General features: G+C 40.6%; 1 protein-coding gene across 1 annotated transcript in view; it reads right to left on the bottom strand.

The window, feature by feature from the left end:
* Window positions 1–16,233, bottom strand: part of APP (amyloid beta (A4) precursor protein) — a gene marked incomplete at both ends in the record, with an annotated part of 62,902 nt that overhangs the window by 32,023 nt on the left and 14,646 nt on the right. The window contains 2 exons of the mRNA XM_009573865.1: window positions 8,075–8,174; window positions 10,243–10,371. Coding sequence (XP_009572160.1) covers window positions 8,075–8,174; window positions 10,243–10,371 — 229 coding nt within the window. The remainder of the gene's footprint in view (window positions 1–8,074; window positions 8,175–10,242; window positions 10,372–16,233) is intronic.

Raw genomic sequence — 16,233 nt, 5'->3', positions numbered from 1 at the left:
TCCTGCTGGCAACTACCTTTGCCTATTAAAATATAACACACTAAGGGAGGACAGCTAGTTAGTTCAACAAGAAGTGCAAACTCCTGCACATGGAGAAGAACAACCCCATTCACCCATATATGCTGGGGCTGACCAGCTGAAAGCAGCTCGGCAGAAAAGAACCTGGGGGTCCTGGTGGACACCAAGTTGAACATGAGCCAGAAACGTGCCCTGCAAAGAAGGCTAATGGTATCCTGGGCTGCATTAGACAAAGCGTTGCCAGCAGGTGAAGAGAGGTGATCCTTCCCCTTTATTCAGCACTGATGAGGCCACACCTGGAGTGCTGTGTCCAGTTCCGGGCTCCCCAGTACAAGAAGAGACATGGACACACCGGATAGAGTCCAACAAAGGGCCACAAAGATGATGAAGGGACTGGAACATCTCTCCTATGAGGAAAGGCTGGGAGAGCTGGGACTGTTCAAGCCTGGAGAAGAGAAGGCTTGGGGGGGATGTCATCAGTGTATGTAAATACTTTAAGGGAGGGTGCAAAGAGGACAGAGCCAGGCTCTTTTCAGTGGTACCCAGTGGCAGGACAAGAGGCAGTGGGCACAAACAGAAATGCAGGAGGTTCCCTCTGAACATCAGGAAACACTATTCTACTGTGCGGGTGAGTGAACACCAGCACAGGTTGCCCATAGGGGCTGTGGAGTCTCCATCCTTGGAGATATTCAAAAGCGGTGTGGACACTGTCCTGGGCAACTGGCTCTGAGTGGCCCCGCTTGAGCAGGGGGCTTGGACAGATGACCTCCAGAGGTCCCTTCCAACCTCAGTCGTTCTGTGATTCTGTGACATCGGTTGATTCCTGACATAAACAGAATACATCACCTTGCTCCAACAAACAGCTCAATGGTATCTTATTGAGCTATTTATGGCATTTAAATAATTATAAAAATATTTTATAGAGGTAACAAAGTGGCAAAACTGGTGGCTTAGTAAAGACCATAAGCTTGTGATGATTAAAAAAAAACACCTGAAAAAAACCCCCAACCCTGAAAACTAGCCAAGTGCTTTAAAAACCAATGTCCTTGGGTGGAAGAGGTCTTAATTGCTTACCAGGCAGTCCACCTGGGCCATATTATGTCAGTATTTAAGCACATAGAAACTATCTAAATGCTGCTGTGTAAAGCTTAACACAGAATTCATTTGCTTTTGTGGGAGAACCCTCTGCTATTTTTAATCACTGACCCAGCAGTATATTTTTTGCTGGAGTTCTAACAAATCATCTATTCAACTGAATGCTACAGGGCTTCAAGGGAGAAGATTAAAGGTATATAACCACTTCACGGAAAATTCAAATTCTTCTTTGGAAAGCTAAGGTTACTGGATATGCACTAATATGTCAAATCAATCATGGGGAGAAAGCACAGGCATAGTTAGTGCTGGAAGTCACTCCAGGGTACCTGTGCAAATACACATTCTCTGAAGGCTGCTTTCGACTGCTTGTTCCAGTTGCATTATCCTTATGGGCAAAAAGGGCAGATCAGAACAGGAGGAATGGTAAGCCTGTATGAAAGAGCACAGACACACCAAATGGTCTCTTGAAAAGTAGAAGGTAGGTTTTACAGTACCTTAGGGCAAGACCCGCACATGACTGTACTACTTGCAGAAAATCTGTTTAAAGTTTACTGAGAAACTTCTGTATGGTGTAGATATACCCATCGAATCTGAATGGAAGAATTGCTGCCATGGAAAAATGTGCTGGTTTTAAAGAGACAAGGGTGGAAATTCAACACTTATGGTTTGGCAAAGATGACATTCACTTATGGCCAAAATTGAAGATGCTACCTCTCAAGTACTAGCCAAGTGCGTGGGACAATTTAGAAACAACAATTCCATTGACCTCCAGAACAGCAGAAAGTATAAAACAACAGGAATTGACCAACCTTCCTCAACTACAGATTTTTATAACTACTGCAGCTGCACACTGGATTTGTGGCTGTTTATTTTACCCTGAGTAAAAAGTTCAACTCCATTTGACTCCTTTAAAAATGAGAAAAAGAAATACTAACTGGAAGTATGGATAACCAAAACCAGAGAGGAACTGCTTTTCTTCAGAAAGAACATCTCTAGTTTCCCAGTCCTCAGGGTGGTTCTCTGCACCTCCATCTACTGCTAGAAAGTGCCTGTATCTAACAACCAAGCGAACCTCTCCAACGCCTGTTCTCAAGAACAGTCAGAGCCCATGCTTACACTAGCAAGTCATGAAGTGGAACAACAGAGTAAATAGGGACAACCGAGATATTTGTTACCAAAATGTACTCCTATGTGAGCTAAAATGCTACTGTTGACAGACCCAGGAGGATTTACGTTGACTGGATTAAGCAGGTTTGTCAACTGGTGCAAAACCCAAATGTCCTGAGGATGAGCACCACTGATAACAATTCCTCATCTTTCTCTATGTCAGTTCACTGAACTTGGTCTGTCCCAGCACAGATAAATCCTAGAGTGCTTATTCATTTACCCATGCTTCAAGATCCCTGTTTTCCTTCACAAAAAAACCCCCACCACTCTGATACATGACATTAATTGCATCAAGCAACCGCTACCAGTACCTTTGCCTCTAGTCTAAGAGAAGACTAGAACTGCTTCCCCTGAAGCAAACTAGAACTGCCACCTCCATGACTAACAAGCAATTTCAAGAATTTTCTAGTGTAATGTACTGAAATTGAGGCATAAGGTAATTACTGTTCTTACTTGATACAAACTATACCGTTCCGTACGATCCCATTCCAATACCCTTGGTAATCTTACAACATCCTTTTAAAAAGCAATTGACACATTTAATGTATGTCAACTTCCCTTTATTATTCTGATACGTCAATATGGCAACCCAGCTTCAAATAAAGGTGCAGAAATCCTAAGCATTGCTTCATGATTTTAAATATTTTTTTGAAGGTAGAGTTCTTCACGTCAGCTAAATCTTAAGTCAGAAAGTACAAGGAAGAGTTACAGAAAAATGAGACACTGAGAAGTCCCATTGCAGTCTGAAAGACATTACTATTTACATATTCAAAACATAACATTTTAAGGGAGAGGATGAAGAAAACAATCACAAAAGATTGGCACAATCACAAAATGGCACCAAACAGGACAGACACAGAATTTGCTTTTGCAAAGCCCCCAAGGGTGTGTTTTGGTTTTGCAATGTAAATCCCCAAACCACAATGGTTGTCGTTTTGGACTGTCAGTCTGTGGCAAGCAGTTAATGCCCTCAAAACTTCTTAAGAAGGATACCACAGAATGAATGGAGAACAGCATCCTAATTCAACTCAAGGCTGTGGATTCACTACAGGTCAAAATTAGCAGCTAGAAACAAGAAATCAACAATTAAGTCTTATAAATGCTGAAAGACCAGAACCAGCTGAGGTAGCTCTAACTTTGCCCTCCACAGATGCAGACTGACAGGCATAGGGACCTAATGGTTAAAGAGAAAGGGTTAAAAGAAAGCAAGTCTTCAGACACCTTTAGTCTGTAGCTCGTCCTCTCTTTACAGCTTTTTCTAGAAATACTTTAAAAAATCTTCACAGGGAGTTGTGAACCAAATATCAAGAGGCAAAACTCTCTTGCTCAAATGTTTTCATGCTAAGTTGGAGCACACAAATACTGGAAATAGCACATGACCCACAGCACACTGTATGCATTTGAATGCAAGCAGTGATCTGGGGTCTGCTTGTGTTTGTCCTCTCTCCCAGCTATACAGTGCGAGAGTGGCATCCAGCACATGCTGCGAAAGAACAGTATGGGCATAGTGGAACAGAATAATAAAATAACAATAGCTTGATTTTATTTGTCAAGGGACAGATGAAATCATATTCTCTTAGTTATTGCTCATAACTGAATGTTTCAGAGCTTAGTTACGATACTGCTGCGGTAGGTGGTGCTAAATATTTCATCAGTGGTGGGCTAGAAAACATGAAGTTGAGGACATCAGTTTGGAAACTGAGCAGCAAAGACAGAATTAAAAATTCAGCTCACTGCCTGCCCATTTGACTGATGCACAAAGCTCTGACGTAGCTTCTGATTCAGAAGCTGTGCCTGCTGTGCCACTCCCAGCAATAAATTGCCTTTTACATACATGGATAAGCAGTCTAATCAAATAAGGATTTAAAGCAGGATGTCCTCAAAGGAACTGCTGATTTCTCTTAAAGCCTGCTATTGCTCTCCCAAAGCTTTTGTACATATTAAATAGTATGTGAGATTTATCAGAGAGAAAAGGTGACTACAAATACCAAGGTAAGCAAATAATCTGCTCACCTACAGTGTGCAAATAAATATCTCTTCTCAGATTTTTTGTGCCACTCTCCTATTCACGGGGCATACTCCTGCCTGTGAGAAACACCACTTAACACCAAGAATTACATCAGTTGTCAAGAGTGACCTGGTTTGTAGCACATTTGCATGACTGCCCCTTGAGAAATCATTTGCAGCTAGAATGCCAAATGGTCTCCTACACAAATGACCTGCTTATGCTTTCCAAGCTTTGTCGTAACAGTCATGGTCAGACAGACCTCTTTCTGCAACTCTTACACTGATCCTTTTTCCCCTGCCCCAACATGAACAAAGACAGCCAGCAGTATTCTTCCTTACACATCTGGAATTTGCTGCTACAATATGTGCCTGTTACCCTAATGGGGCGTTTGCACATTACACATTGGTCAAACGCTTAGCAGAAAAATCCTCATTTCATTGAAGTGCTGCTTTCTACCCTTCAGAGTGCTGTGGGTCTTCCTACGTATCTATATACTCAAATCAAGACATGTTTTGTTTAAGTCAACAGACATCAACTGGTGATGAAAACATGCAGATAAGGACTACAACTCTTAAAATTTACCCTAACTTCCTACCACCAATTCTGCTGGAGTTCTGAAAACAACCAGAAGTTTTAAAAGGCAGCTTTTAGTGTAAAAGCTGCATTTCATTATTTTGGATTCCGCACCTTAAAACTATGGCTGTAAACCTGCCTCTTGAAGTAGGAACTTCAAACATATCCTGTATTTTAAAGAAACTGCAAATGTCCAGCTGCTGGATTGTGATTCATCTGATCACCAAGCGTTAATTAAAAAATCTTCAGATTGTTGAAGAAAACATTCTCTATGCAGCTGCTATGCTCCAGGAGTAACTCTAGATTTTATTTCATGTAATTAAAATTCATTGCTCGGCATAAAGACTTCAAAAATAAGAGACAGAAATTGCAAGTGTGTCCCTTATCTTCAGGCACATACACTTTCCAATGACAGAACACCACCTACTTCTCACAGATGAACCTTTGGTAGTGGACTGTCAGAAAGACATAAGGAAAATTTTAATGTAGTTCTCATTTAGTTTCTAAAAAAATAATTAAATCCCAAGACCTGAGATTCAAATTTGTCAACAGCTAATAATGAAGAAACCGTGCAAAATAGGGCATAATACGGCTATCAAAGAGTAAATCTAGTAAAAAACAGCACCTTCTTAGATATTAAGAGGAATTAAACCCACTGTACAAATTCACAGGAAACTAGATCTCATTTATTTTGCTGCTCACTGAACTACTTGTTCAATTTAGGGAAAAAACTACCTCTGTCGGAGCTGTCTTCTAAAGCAAAGACTATTCATTCCTCAAGGTGAAAACTGTTTGTGAAGAACTCTGCAGTAAAGCGTGGAACTACAAACCAAAAGTATAATGAACAAAAAAACTGAACTAAAGCATTAGCCAACTAACTTGCATCCCAGCCAAAGAGAAGAACTATTTTCAACTATGCTTCCTTATATGTAATTTATTATTCAGACACTGTGTGTGTGAGGTGTTCTTACCTAGGTTATTTTTCAACTTTTCCACTGACTCAGACTTTCTAAGTCAATGGTTCTAACAAAAGATATTTAATGAAACATTTGTCTTTTTAACATTTTTTGGGAATGTTACAAAGTGCAATTTTGTTAGTATTTTACTTCTCCACAGATTCTGCAGCTGTAATAGATTTCCTTTTCCATGGGTTTAGGAAGAGTACAGAGACTAAGAAACTCAATAATTTCAGAACAGAATTTGAAACAGACGGATCAGTGCTCAAAGCTAGAAGGATGCTGTCTTATTTAGCAGATGGGAATGACCTCAACAAACTTTCATTAAAACCAGTATGTGAAACCAAGTATACAGCCAATGTTATCAACAAGCAGAATGTTGATACTGAAAGAGAATAGGCTTTCTCCCCATTACTGAAAACTATTTTATCTAGTACAGTCCAGATCTGATAGTGCCTTCTTTAATTTTTGCTGTCTAGTAACTCCCGGTATGAGAACGTATTTTTCATTGCTTTAAACTTTGCAATGCTTTGAAGAATTTTCAGCATAGCCAAAACCACCAAAAAATCAAGGTGGGGAAAAAGTACTCAAGAGACTGTGATAGACTTTTTCTTTGAGATATCTTAGCTTCTCTCATCTTATTAGGAAATAATAACCTACTAATTTTAGGCTCTTTTTTCCCCCTAAAAATTAGTATTACATTTGAGATTAGGAGTCAGATTTTTGTAAACCACTTAGCAGTTAATAGACTTTTGCTCCCATATCATTTCAAAGCCTCTGAAATTCCTATTCCATTTCAGTATTTAGGAGGAAGAAGAAAATTTAGAAGAATGTCCTCACCAACAAGCATTAACATTACCAAGAATAGAAGAAATTGAAACTTCAAGCAAAAAACCCAAGGGAATGACAGCGGCGCAGAAAGAAAACAAACTGGGCATCTAGAAGACCTAACAGTATCCTTTGCTACAGAAAAGATATGCTTTCAAATGATCAATACGGTGTTCCCTGCCCCCAAACGGCTCTCTACAACTACAGACTGAGACTAGACTGTTGATTGGGCCTTATAATTGTGGAGCATAGAAACACATCTATCAGCTTTTTGTTTCTTCCCAACCCCTTCCCCGACTTCCTGATCTCATCCCCAGCCCTCTCAAGCTACCTCACAAGTAGAAGCGCATCTCCTTCTTAACCTGTACTTTGGGCAAATGAATCCACCGCTACTCCCTCTCCGTCCCCTCCCTGTGTCCTAAATGCACCCTAATCCTTACCGCAATGGCACGCCTCCGTCCCTTTTAAAGAAATCAATAATTTATTTAGTCAGCTGAAGCTGGTTATTTGTGAAACTAGTCCATTAAGTGCCATTTGGCAGAGTATTACATCTTGCGAAAAAAAGCAGTTCCAAAGACAATGACCGTCCCATCTCCAGCCTTTGCATTCAACCATGTATTATTTTTCTTAAAGAAGCACATTAGCAACACGATGTCCAGAACTGTGGCTATATCTGAAATTAATATAGGCTAAGTGAAACTGCCTTGCTGCAACAGCAGCACACAGCAGAGTCCAAGTGCTGTGACAAGAGATCTCTCTGTTGCAGCAATGCCACAGCCAAGAGCAGGAACCTGAACGGGAGGAAATACCATTCTCCCTCACAGCTATCTGCTGTGACAGCACTCAAGCAAGATGCAAACATGGGACTGACTGGTCCACAGCCCAGCCTGTGTGCTGGAAAAAATGGGAGGAGAGGAGATATCCATTTGACCAACTAACCAGGAACTAAATGTATGACCAGTAACATACTGCCAAGTTGCATTTAGCAACTTCCAGTTGATACTTACACTTTTCTCGGATGCTTGCATCTGCAACTAATTTTTTAGCTGGGGGATTTCCAAAACGTCTACTGCAGATAATGTAAATACTTACCACATAAATTAAATATCCAAACCCAGGAAGGACTTGCTAAATCTCATTTTCAATAGCTGCTTCCATATAGCATGGAGGCTCCCAATGTAAATTAATATATTTCCGGGAAAACATTTACAACAATACGATGATGCCACTGCACGGGTTATACAGGATTTGTCTTCCAAATATTCATTATAATTTAATTTATAATTTAAGAACATTGGCAAGTTTACTCTCCTATTTTTCCGCTGGGACAGTGTATCAATAGGAGAAGTAAGATGCTGTGTTTTAGCTTTTGCTGGTAATTTCTCATCACAGAAATATTTCCCTTTTTCTACATTAATAGTTTGCATACCGACTTCATCCTGGATCTCCTCTGCCACAGCAGGCACGTTGTAGAGGAAGGAGAGAGACTGGTTCATGCGTTCATATATCACACGTAGATGTGTCATAACCTGTGGAAATAAAAGTATTCTAAGGAGGGGAATTTGACATTATTACAAATTATATAGCTTATAGAGAGCAAGACAGTTTTAACTTGTGCTACGTATAAGATTTCAGTATGCTCTACGTACTGAAATTGTCAAATCCACTGCAAAATTCACCTCTCTCCTACAGCTGCTACAAAACTAGTGTTCTAGATGCTCTTCCACAGCAAGTAACCTGAAATCCCATGGGAACGCAGTAATTTAAAGTAGGGGTTTACATGTGCTGTGGGGTAGAGCATGTACACAAGCAGCTATTGTGGCAGAAATCCACAGCCTCATTTACCCTTCAATAACATTTACATTTGCCCATACCCATAAGTTTCCACATAACACACAAACCAAGTGAGGCGCAATGATTGCTGCATCAAAATGTCAGCTGTTTGGTTTTTTTTTTTTTCTTTATCCTAATATTGCAAAAAGAAACCGTTCTCGCTGAAAAAAACTCCAATTTTCTTGCTAAAAACATTTGCAAACATTTTCAGCTGAAAACAAAAATATTTCCACCAGAAGCACTACTGCATTGTCTCGTGTGATTACAACTCTATTGCCTCAGGTTCCCACACACTGCTATGGGTTGAGTCACGACATCCCATGATATATGCTCCCCCAGGGTACTATCCACAAGTATCACCCCTCTTCAGTAGAAAGGGAAATTGAGGTGCATCTTAGAAGTCTGACAGGGCAATTAGGCCTAAAGAGGAAAATGGCTGCAGAGAGCAATTTCAATGAAAAAAACAATATCATTCCTTCAAATTGAAACATAGTATTTATGCTTTTGAACAAAATATTTTGTTTTCCATTCTCCACTGAAAGAAATTCCCCATCAGATCCTCCAGCCTACATTCCCCCAACCTTCTGACCAATTCAAGAAGCAAATATACTGTAGAAATACTCATTCCTATGACAATACACTAAGCAATACACTGCACTTCTTGTGTACCTAAATGTCAGTTTCCATTCTTCACCTGTGCTGCCACAAAATCTGTAGTCTGCAAAATTTCACTGGTTTTTGTTATTAAATAATCCATTGTTTTAGAAACGAAAAACTCATGTTAGACACAAAAGGACATGTTTAAGACAAGGGAAAGACAACTGTCACTGCAGAAGACTGTAAGAAGCAATTTCAAGACAGCATGACCTCAATGTACAAGTCTGGCTGGAAGAGACATTTGAGAAGTCCAATATGCAAATTGTGCCATTCAGGGAGGTATATATGGTTTTGATCTGGCTTTTAGCGATGCCAGTCAGTTCAAAAACTGTGGCTGGAACAGCACTTCCCGTTGCATCCTGCAGAGGGAACAGCAGCTGATTCTGCAGATTACGGCACACTTTTTTTACAGGTTATCCTTTGTGCCTACAATTTTAATTGCTGTTTTGAAAGCCAGCTACATGTTCAGTCTCTTTTTTTTTTTTAGCTTTCTCACCCTCCACAATTTACAAAGGCAACATAAAAGCCGTTCCAAAACATACACGTTGAGGACTGCGGTAACATTCAGCAGTTAAAATGCCATGAACTACAGTGCCTATTTTAAAAGAACATGTTAAACTCAAGTGCATCACAGTACTCACATTTATAGACACTACAAGTACCTCTGCAATGACTATAGAAAGGTTGGTCGCAGTCAGATGGCTACACCACTTCTGGTTCTGCCACTTCAGCTGAGGGAAGCATAACCATGTGTGGTCGCTAAATCTACTACCGACATTTTCCCAGAGGTATTATTTACCAAAGCACTAATAAAGGCTCTGGGCATTAATGCTCTGCAGGGCTCCTCAGGAAATGCCCACGACTGACTCATTGTCTAGATAGAGAGAAAACCTGCTTTTCAGTTCTTCTCAGAAGACAGATTATACCCACCGTACTCCTACATTACTTTGCCTTACTCCTACATCTTCTGCCGGAAAGCAGATTATTTTTTATTGCATGTAAAGCTGTCCACAGAAAGGAGTCAGGTATTTTTTAAAAAATAGATTGACAAAAACTTCACAATTATTATGAACAAATACGACCCCATTAACCCTCAGTGGACATTACCTGAGATCTGATTTGGGCAGCTTTCTTTGGGTCTACCATGCGGACATGTTCAAAGTGTTTGAGAGTATGCTGTCTGTCCTTCTGCTCAGCACGCACGTACTTCTTCAGCATGTTGAATATGTGACGAGGCTACAGGAAAGAAATAATGAAAAAAAAAAATCAGTTTAGTGTAGAACGACACATGTTTTAGTTCCTTGCAATGGAGATGTATCCCACACCAAAACCACTTGACCAGCCGGTGCCTGCAGCTGTCTTCTGAAGGCTGGTCTGACTACTACAAGGAAAATCCACTCACTCAACCCATTCGGCAGGACACATCATTGAATGGTAGTTGTAGGTAGTAGATACGGTCCCTGGGGAGGGTGTTCAGATTTCCTCCCTGACCACAAGGGGAAGTTTGGCTGTTGCATTTCCTTGTCTAACTGCTATACTATTGCCCCAACAAGACAGTAAGAGTCACCTTAGCATGCCAGTTAATGGACACCCAACATCAATTTCCTTTGGGCTTTGCTTCCATTCTCTCCATCAGACTCTACTTCCCCTCTCCCCTAACTCAGGAAGCCCCCATCATCCAAGCTCCCAGTTTTGCAACCTTCACCACCACCAGGCAAATCCCTCCCAGAAGATCCCCTGAAGCCTGAACTCCATTGGAAGCATTTCAAAGATTCCCCATATATGCTGTACTATGCTGAATAGCTGAATACTCAACCAGTGTCAACATCTGTCAACTACAGTTAAACTTTAGGAACAAAAAAGATTACAACCGGTAAGTTTTATCAACAGTAAACTGAATGCACACATTCAGATTCAAATCAGCAGGTAACCTGCCCAAGAGCTGCACAGAAGACCATGCGAAAGCACTACTCCATCTAAGCCAAGGACTTGACTGCAAAACTTAAAAACGGGGCAACATACTTGGTTCTTCTGAAGGTACTCAGGTTGGGTGCCAGATTTTGTAAAAATCTTAGCCTATGTATATATTGCAGGTGATTTTAATTGGTAAAAACTATTAAATATATGCCTTAAGGCATAGAACTGAATATGAACAAAGGAAGGGTCCATAGCTGAAGGGAACATCAAAATACACACAGACTGATGCTAGAGCAGTGAAGACAGAAATGTGTATTTTTATGTACTTTCATACTCTTTACAATAATACAGTGCCAAAACAGCGAAGTGTTCCCTAGCATTCCGCTAAGACATTCATTTTTAACTCAGTGTTTATGATGAATTCTGGAAATCCAGCCCCCGCCCCAAACTATGCTTGTGCTGTTGTGCTTGTGCATCCTACCTGAAGCTGCCGAGCAGTGAAAACACGAAGCTGAGGAAGGTGAGAAGAAAGGGAAAGGTGACCTTTCTGTGCAGTAGATTAAAGAATGAGCAGAAGTGGTGAACAGCTGGTCTGGGCACTGGCAGGGATACAGGGAAGAGGGTGGGGAGGTGACAAAACAAGCATCAGAGGCTCCATGCACAGCTTTGCAAAGCAGGAAGAACCATGGGCGAAGTTGAAGCTTTAAGAAGACTTAGATTCATGGACAAATATAGAGCCTAAACTAATTTAACATTTACACAAGAGATGAATACTAAGCTATGGAGCTCAAAGATTTAAGGATCTCTTCAGCTTAAGAGAAGCAACAGATTTAAAAATGTCCTTAGACAGTAAAACAAAGGTTATTTGAAGATCTGTCGGATAGAAATAGAGAGATGTGAAGCCATTCCCTGACAAAGGATAAAAATTAGTGGCTCCATGACTGAAAATTGATTAATGAGGAAAAGCCCAAGCCCCAAAAGCCAAGCACCCTGGGATTGAGTTGCAAGAAATTGTGGACAAATGCTGGGAAGTAAGTAATCCTCACAACATTATGGTAATGGCAAAACAAACTGAAATGCCAACTGCAGACCTTTGTAGGAACAAAGGCTAAAAGACCAGAAAGCTTAACAACAAGAAAATTTTCAAGACAGAAAATGTTGTTACCTTTCCTGACACTTCAGCTTTCCTTACCCCCAAGACACATGAAGATCACAGGTTTTGGCAGATTAGAGAGAAAGAGATTAATTCCTATTTCTTCAAGAGATATTCCAATTTACGTTGCATGTCTAACACCAGAGGGTATATTGTTTGTTTTCCCTCAGTATGTTTGTATTCACTGCAATGAATGCCTCAATGAAACTTTTACATTAAGAGTCACAAGCAGATTTGTTAATAGGCTACCAATCTTGAAAATACCTGTCAAATACCACTAAAAGTAGTAGTCACTTGGGCAAACTGGCCCACCTTTAGTGCCTTTTATAACACTGCAAAATGCCCCAAACTTATCACTATAAAGAAGAAATGGACACGCATGCCTCTCTAGCATGTCTGGCAAGAAATCTTCTTGTGACGGCAGCAGAAAACCGTAATGCAAGTATCCGGCAAGGCAGAAAGAATATTAAATGCAAGGTGATTTCCTTACAAGGGAAGCAACTTCCCTTTTTCTCAAGCAAAAAAACCCACTAGAAACTCACTGTATGTAGGTAGACGTAACTGCCCAAAGTCCCAGTCACACTGGATCAGGTCAGACCTCCAACCTTCCCAACAACTGTGCAATGTTACTGCCTCACAGCTTCAGGGCCGTGGCTGAAGGCTTAAACTGCCAGAGCTGGTGACGGGCAATGACAGTTCTCCACTGGCCTTTGCATACCTGAGTACGGTGGTTACTATAAATGAGGACCAAGTTTTATAGCTGAATGTAACTTTAATAGTAAAGAAAATAAAAATATTAATTGATCATTTTCTCCTCAATGCCTAGAACTGTAGCCCTAGTGCTTGCACAGTTTTAACAAGTATCAGCAAAAGTACCTCTCACCCCAAGTCCCACCTCTGTAATGTATTACACACACATCTTCCTTCAAATGTCATTATGGAGTGAAATGGTTCTGCTTAAAAATCCCACCCATACAAGCACTTTTTGCATTTTTTAGGATGTGCCCCCAAATCTAGTACTCTGAGCAGTGATATGAACTCTTGTGATGGTAGAGTGAAGGGGCCACAAAGAACGGTCAAGAACAGAGGTAAGGGAAGGCTCTACAGGCTGAGGAGATGCAGTCAGACCCTATGTCTGAAGCTATTATATCCACAGCCGTCTATTACTTCGACCCTAGGCAGGAACCTTCAGATTAAATTATAAATGAAAGTGGTGCTATTATCAGCTAAATTAAGTTCCCGAGGCCTGAGCTCTGACACTGTCTACGGCAGAAGAACAAACGGCAGACACATCCCAGGGCCAGCCTGGCACCTCTCAATCTTCATAAATAATGTACCAACCACCAAACTTCATTAAAAAATTCTGGTTTTAGCATTTGAAATTCTGCTGCATGTTTTGCCAGGGAAAACTCAATGAATCTGTAGTCATCTAATAAAAAACATCTCACAGAATAACTAACTTGTATCAGCCACCAGGGGCTACCTAAGCCTCATGAAATAATTCCACTATTTTCAGTTGTCTGTACTTGTTTTGTTGGCTTGTTTTTTTTGGCCTTCCTCTGAAAGCAACCAGGATACTCCCAACATGACTTCCGTTATTCCCATGTTTTTAGTCACCCTGGCTGACACTGCTGGCAATTGTCATTTATCCAGTGATAAGAATGGCCAGTGACTTCCTAAGCAATAGGATCCAGCCCCAAATTCAGAATGCATATTTCATGAGTCCTCAGTCTCGTGGCACACGCTCACTATTTAGGCAAATGCAGAAAAAAAGACAGAATGCATCTAACAAGGCGGACAATGCAAGGTGAAGCAGTGTGAATGCTACCTTTACACGCTGCTTCCAACTATTTCAAGCACACACTGTCACGCCATTTGCTCTTACGAAAGTCATTCCAAAGCTCCCCCTTTTGAGCAGATTCAAACACCTACTTTTTATCTAAAACTAAGGACAGATCAATTGTAACCCTTTCACAAGCTGTCGTGACAGGCCAATAGACATACTCATGTCTGTGGGTGTTTTAGCTGTTAGTTTAAAATTCTATTTACGCTGGAGAATGTTGTCGAAGTATTATTTTATATATAGTTTTTTTGAGTATGTTGGGACTTGCATGTATTCATTTGGTAGACAGTAGACAGATCCACAGACTACGTATGAAGTCTATGTAGACTAGCTAGGCTTTCTACTCAAACTGTAGGGAATATGCCTATTCTCTTATTTGGAAGCCAGTTCTTTCTGTGAATATAAATATGCACCAGGGCAGAGTTAAGGACTTGTACTGCAATGCCCTGGTTTGAAAGTTTAACTTGGTAGTCTTGAAAGCTGGTTAACAGGTTTCCAACTGTACAAGACACAAGCCCAAATGAAGTTAAAAACTGCTGGTGGCTCCTTGGCTACCTGGTGGTGAGTTCCAGCCCCAGTGACTGTAATCCAGTGCCTTTATTTCAGGTGGCATCAGCATCGAGACAAGGTCACTCCCATAAAGGAATCATATATGAGATCTAAAATGCCTGAAAAACAGTTTCTAGTAAATGAAATACATACACACAAACATAAATACGAATATATATGCATGCAGATGCCTCCCCCATGAACTCTACATTGATCCTAGTCTACTGTTTCAGACTTTAAGGGAGTGATGAAACAGTGCAATTTCATTGAACTTGGAAAATGGAAACATCAAATGTAGTTTGGATTGCTACAAATATAACTTACACTCTCCCCATGGAAATCCAAAATACTACAGAGAAACAACACAAAAATCATATTAAAGCACTTCTGTGTATTTAAAATACAACTTCTCAGCTCTATGACATGGAACCTCCATGGGAAATTCTGAGCTGGCTTGTCACGTTGATCAAATTCTCTCTAAATCAGAGAGGAAAGTTTCACAATGCTGTATTGTGCTATTTAATCTTGCCTTTAGAGAAAAATCAATCACCAGTCTTTTCTGATTACTGCTCTTAAAATGTGGAACAACTGCTTCTTTTCATTCACTTACTAGGAATACCTCATATACCATATTAGGTACACATTTTACCTGCTATGTTATTAACTTGCAGGTCATGTTTGACACAGGTGTAGTAGTTCATTTTAGGAGCATTTAAGAAAGGCTGGCTAGGATGAATGCAAGACTCATGCAATGTCTCACTCATGGGTGAGACACAACTAAACCCCCATCCAGCTACCTTTCATGCACAGTTAAAGATGCCTTCTCATAATTCCTGCTAATTTATAAGAAAACATGTTGCCCCACACATCTCAAGTACATGGCTACAGTGGTACTCAAAACTTCCCTTTGCCTACCCTCTGAAGGACTTTTCCTGGGGCAGACTAAAATGAAAACAGTATTTGATTCAATCTCATTATTTGCCTTTCAGGATTTGAACTCACTCAAGTTTGACAAATTAAGACAAATTTTGTTTCTGCTCACTCTTTTAAAACTTTGCATTTTAGATATAATGAACCTGCCATGGTTTTGCAGAACTTAATACCCATCTGGAATTGCCTCTTCTGTCTTTAGTTCACTCGTACAAAAAAACTACTGGCAAGCCTAGGTGCATGACTATACCATACGCTCAAGCGCACAGACAGCAAAAAACAAGACAGTCTGGTTTTATTCACATAAAAGCCTCATAAGCTGCTGGAAAATGGAGTTAGGTGACCACATTTCTCGAAGTCTGACCTGGTTTAAAAGCAGAGCTGAAATCCATGCTATTTCAGAAAATTTGACCAAATTAAGCGTATGTGAGAAATTCCACAGCTGTAAGTTTATGGGTTTAGAGGAGCGCAGCTAAAGGGTGGAGTATTAGAGCTAGACTGCTCTTTCCTACTGCACAGGAGGATTTTTATCATTAGATCAGCAGTGACGCTTTGGCCTGCCTCCAACTGCGTATTTCCACAGCAACCTCGCTGGACTCAGGAAAGGCTTCGAGCTTCCCGAACACAGAGGCACTGAGTAAGGCCCCCTCTGCAGATACCTCTTCCACGTCCAAATAGCCAGACTCAACTAGTTTCAGCCCACACT

The sequence above is a fragment of the Fulmarus glacialis genome, unplaced genomic scaffold, assembly GCF_000690835.1.
Source record: "Fulmarus glacialis isolate BGI_N327 unplaced genomic scaffold, ASM69083v1 scaffold16033, whole genome shotgun sequence".
Lineage (NCBI taxonomy): Eukaryota > Metazoa > Chordata > Aves > Procellariiformes > Procellariidae > Fulmarus > Fulmarus glacialis.
This window is presented reverse-complemented; position numbering and strand designations above follow the sequence as displayed.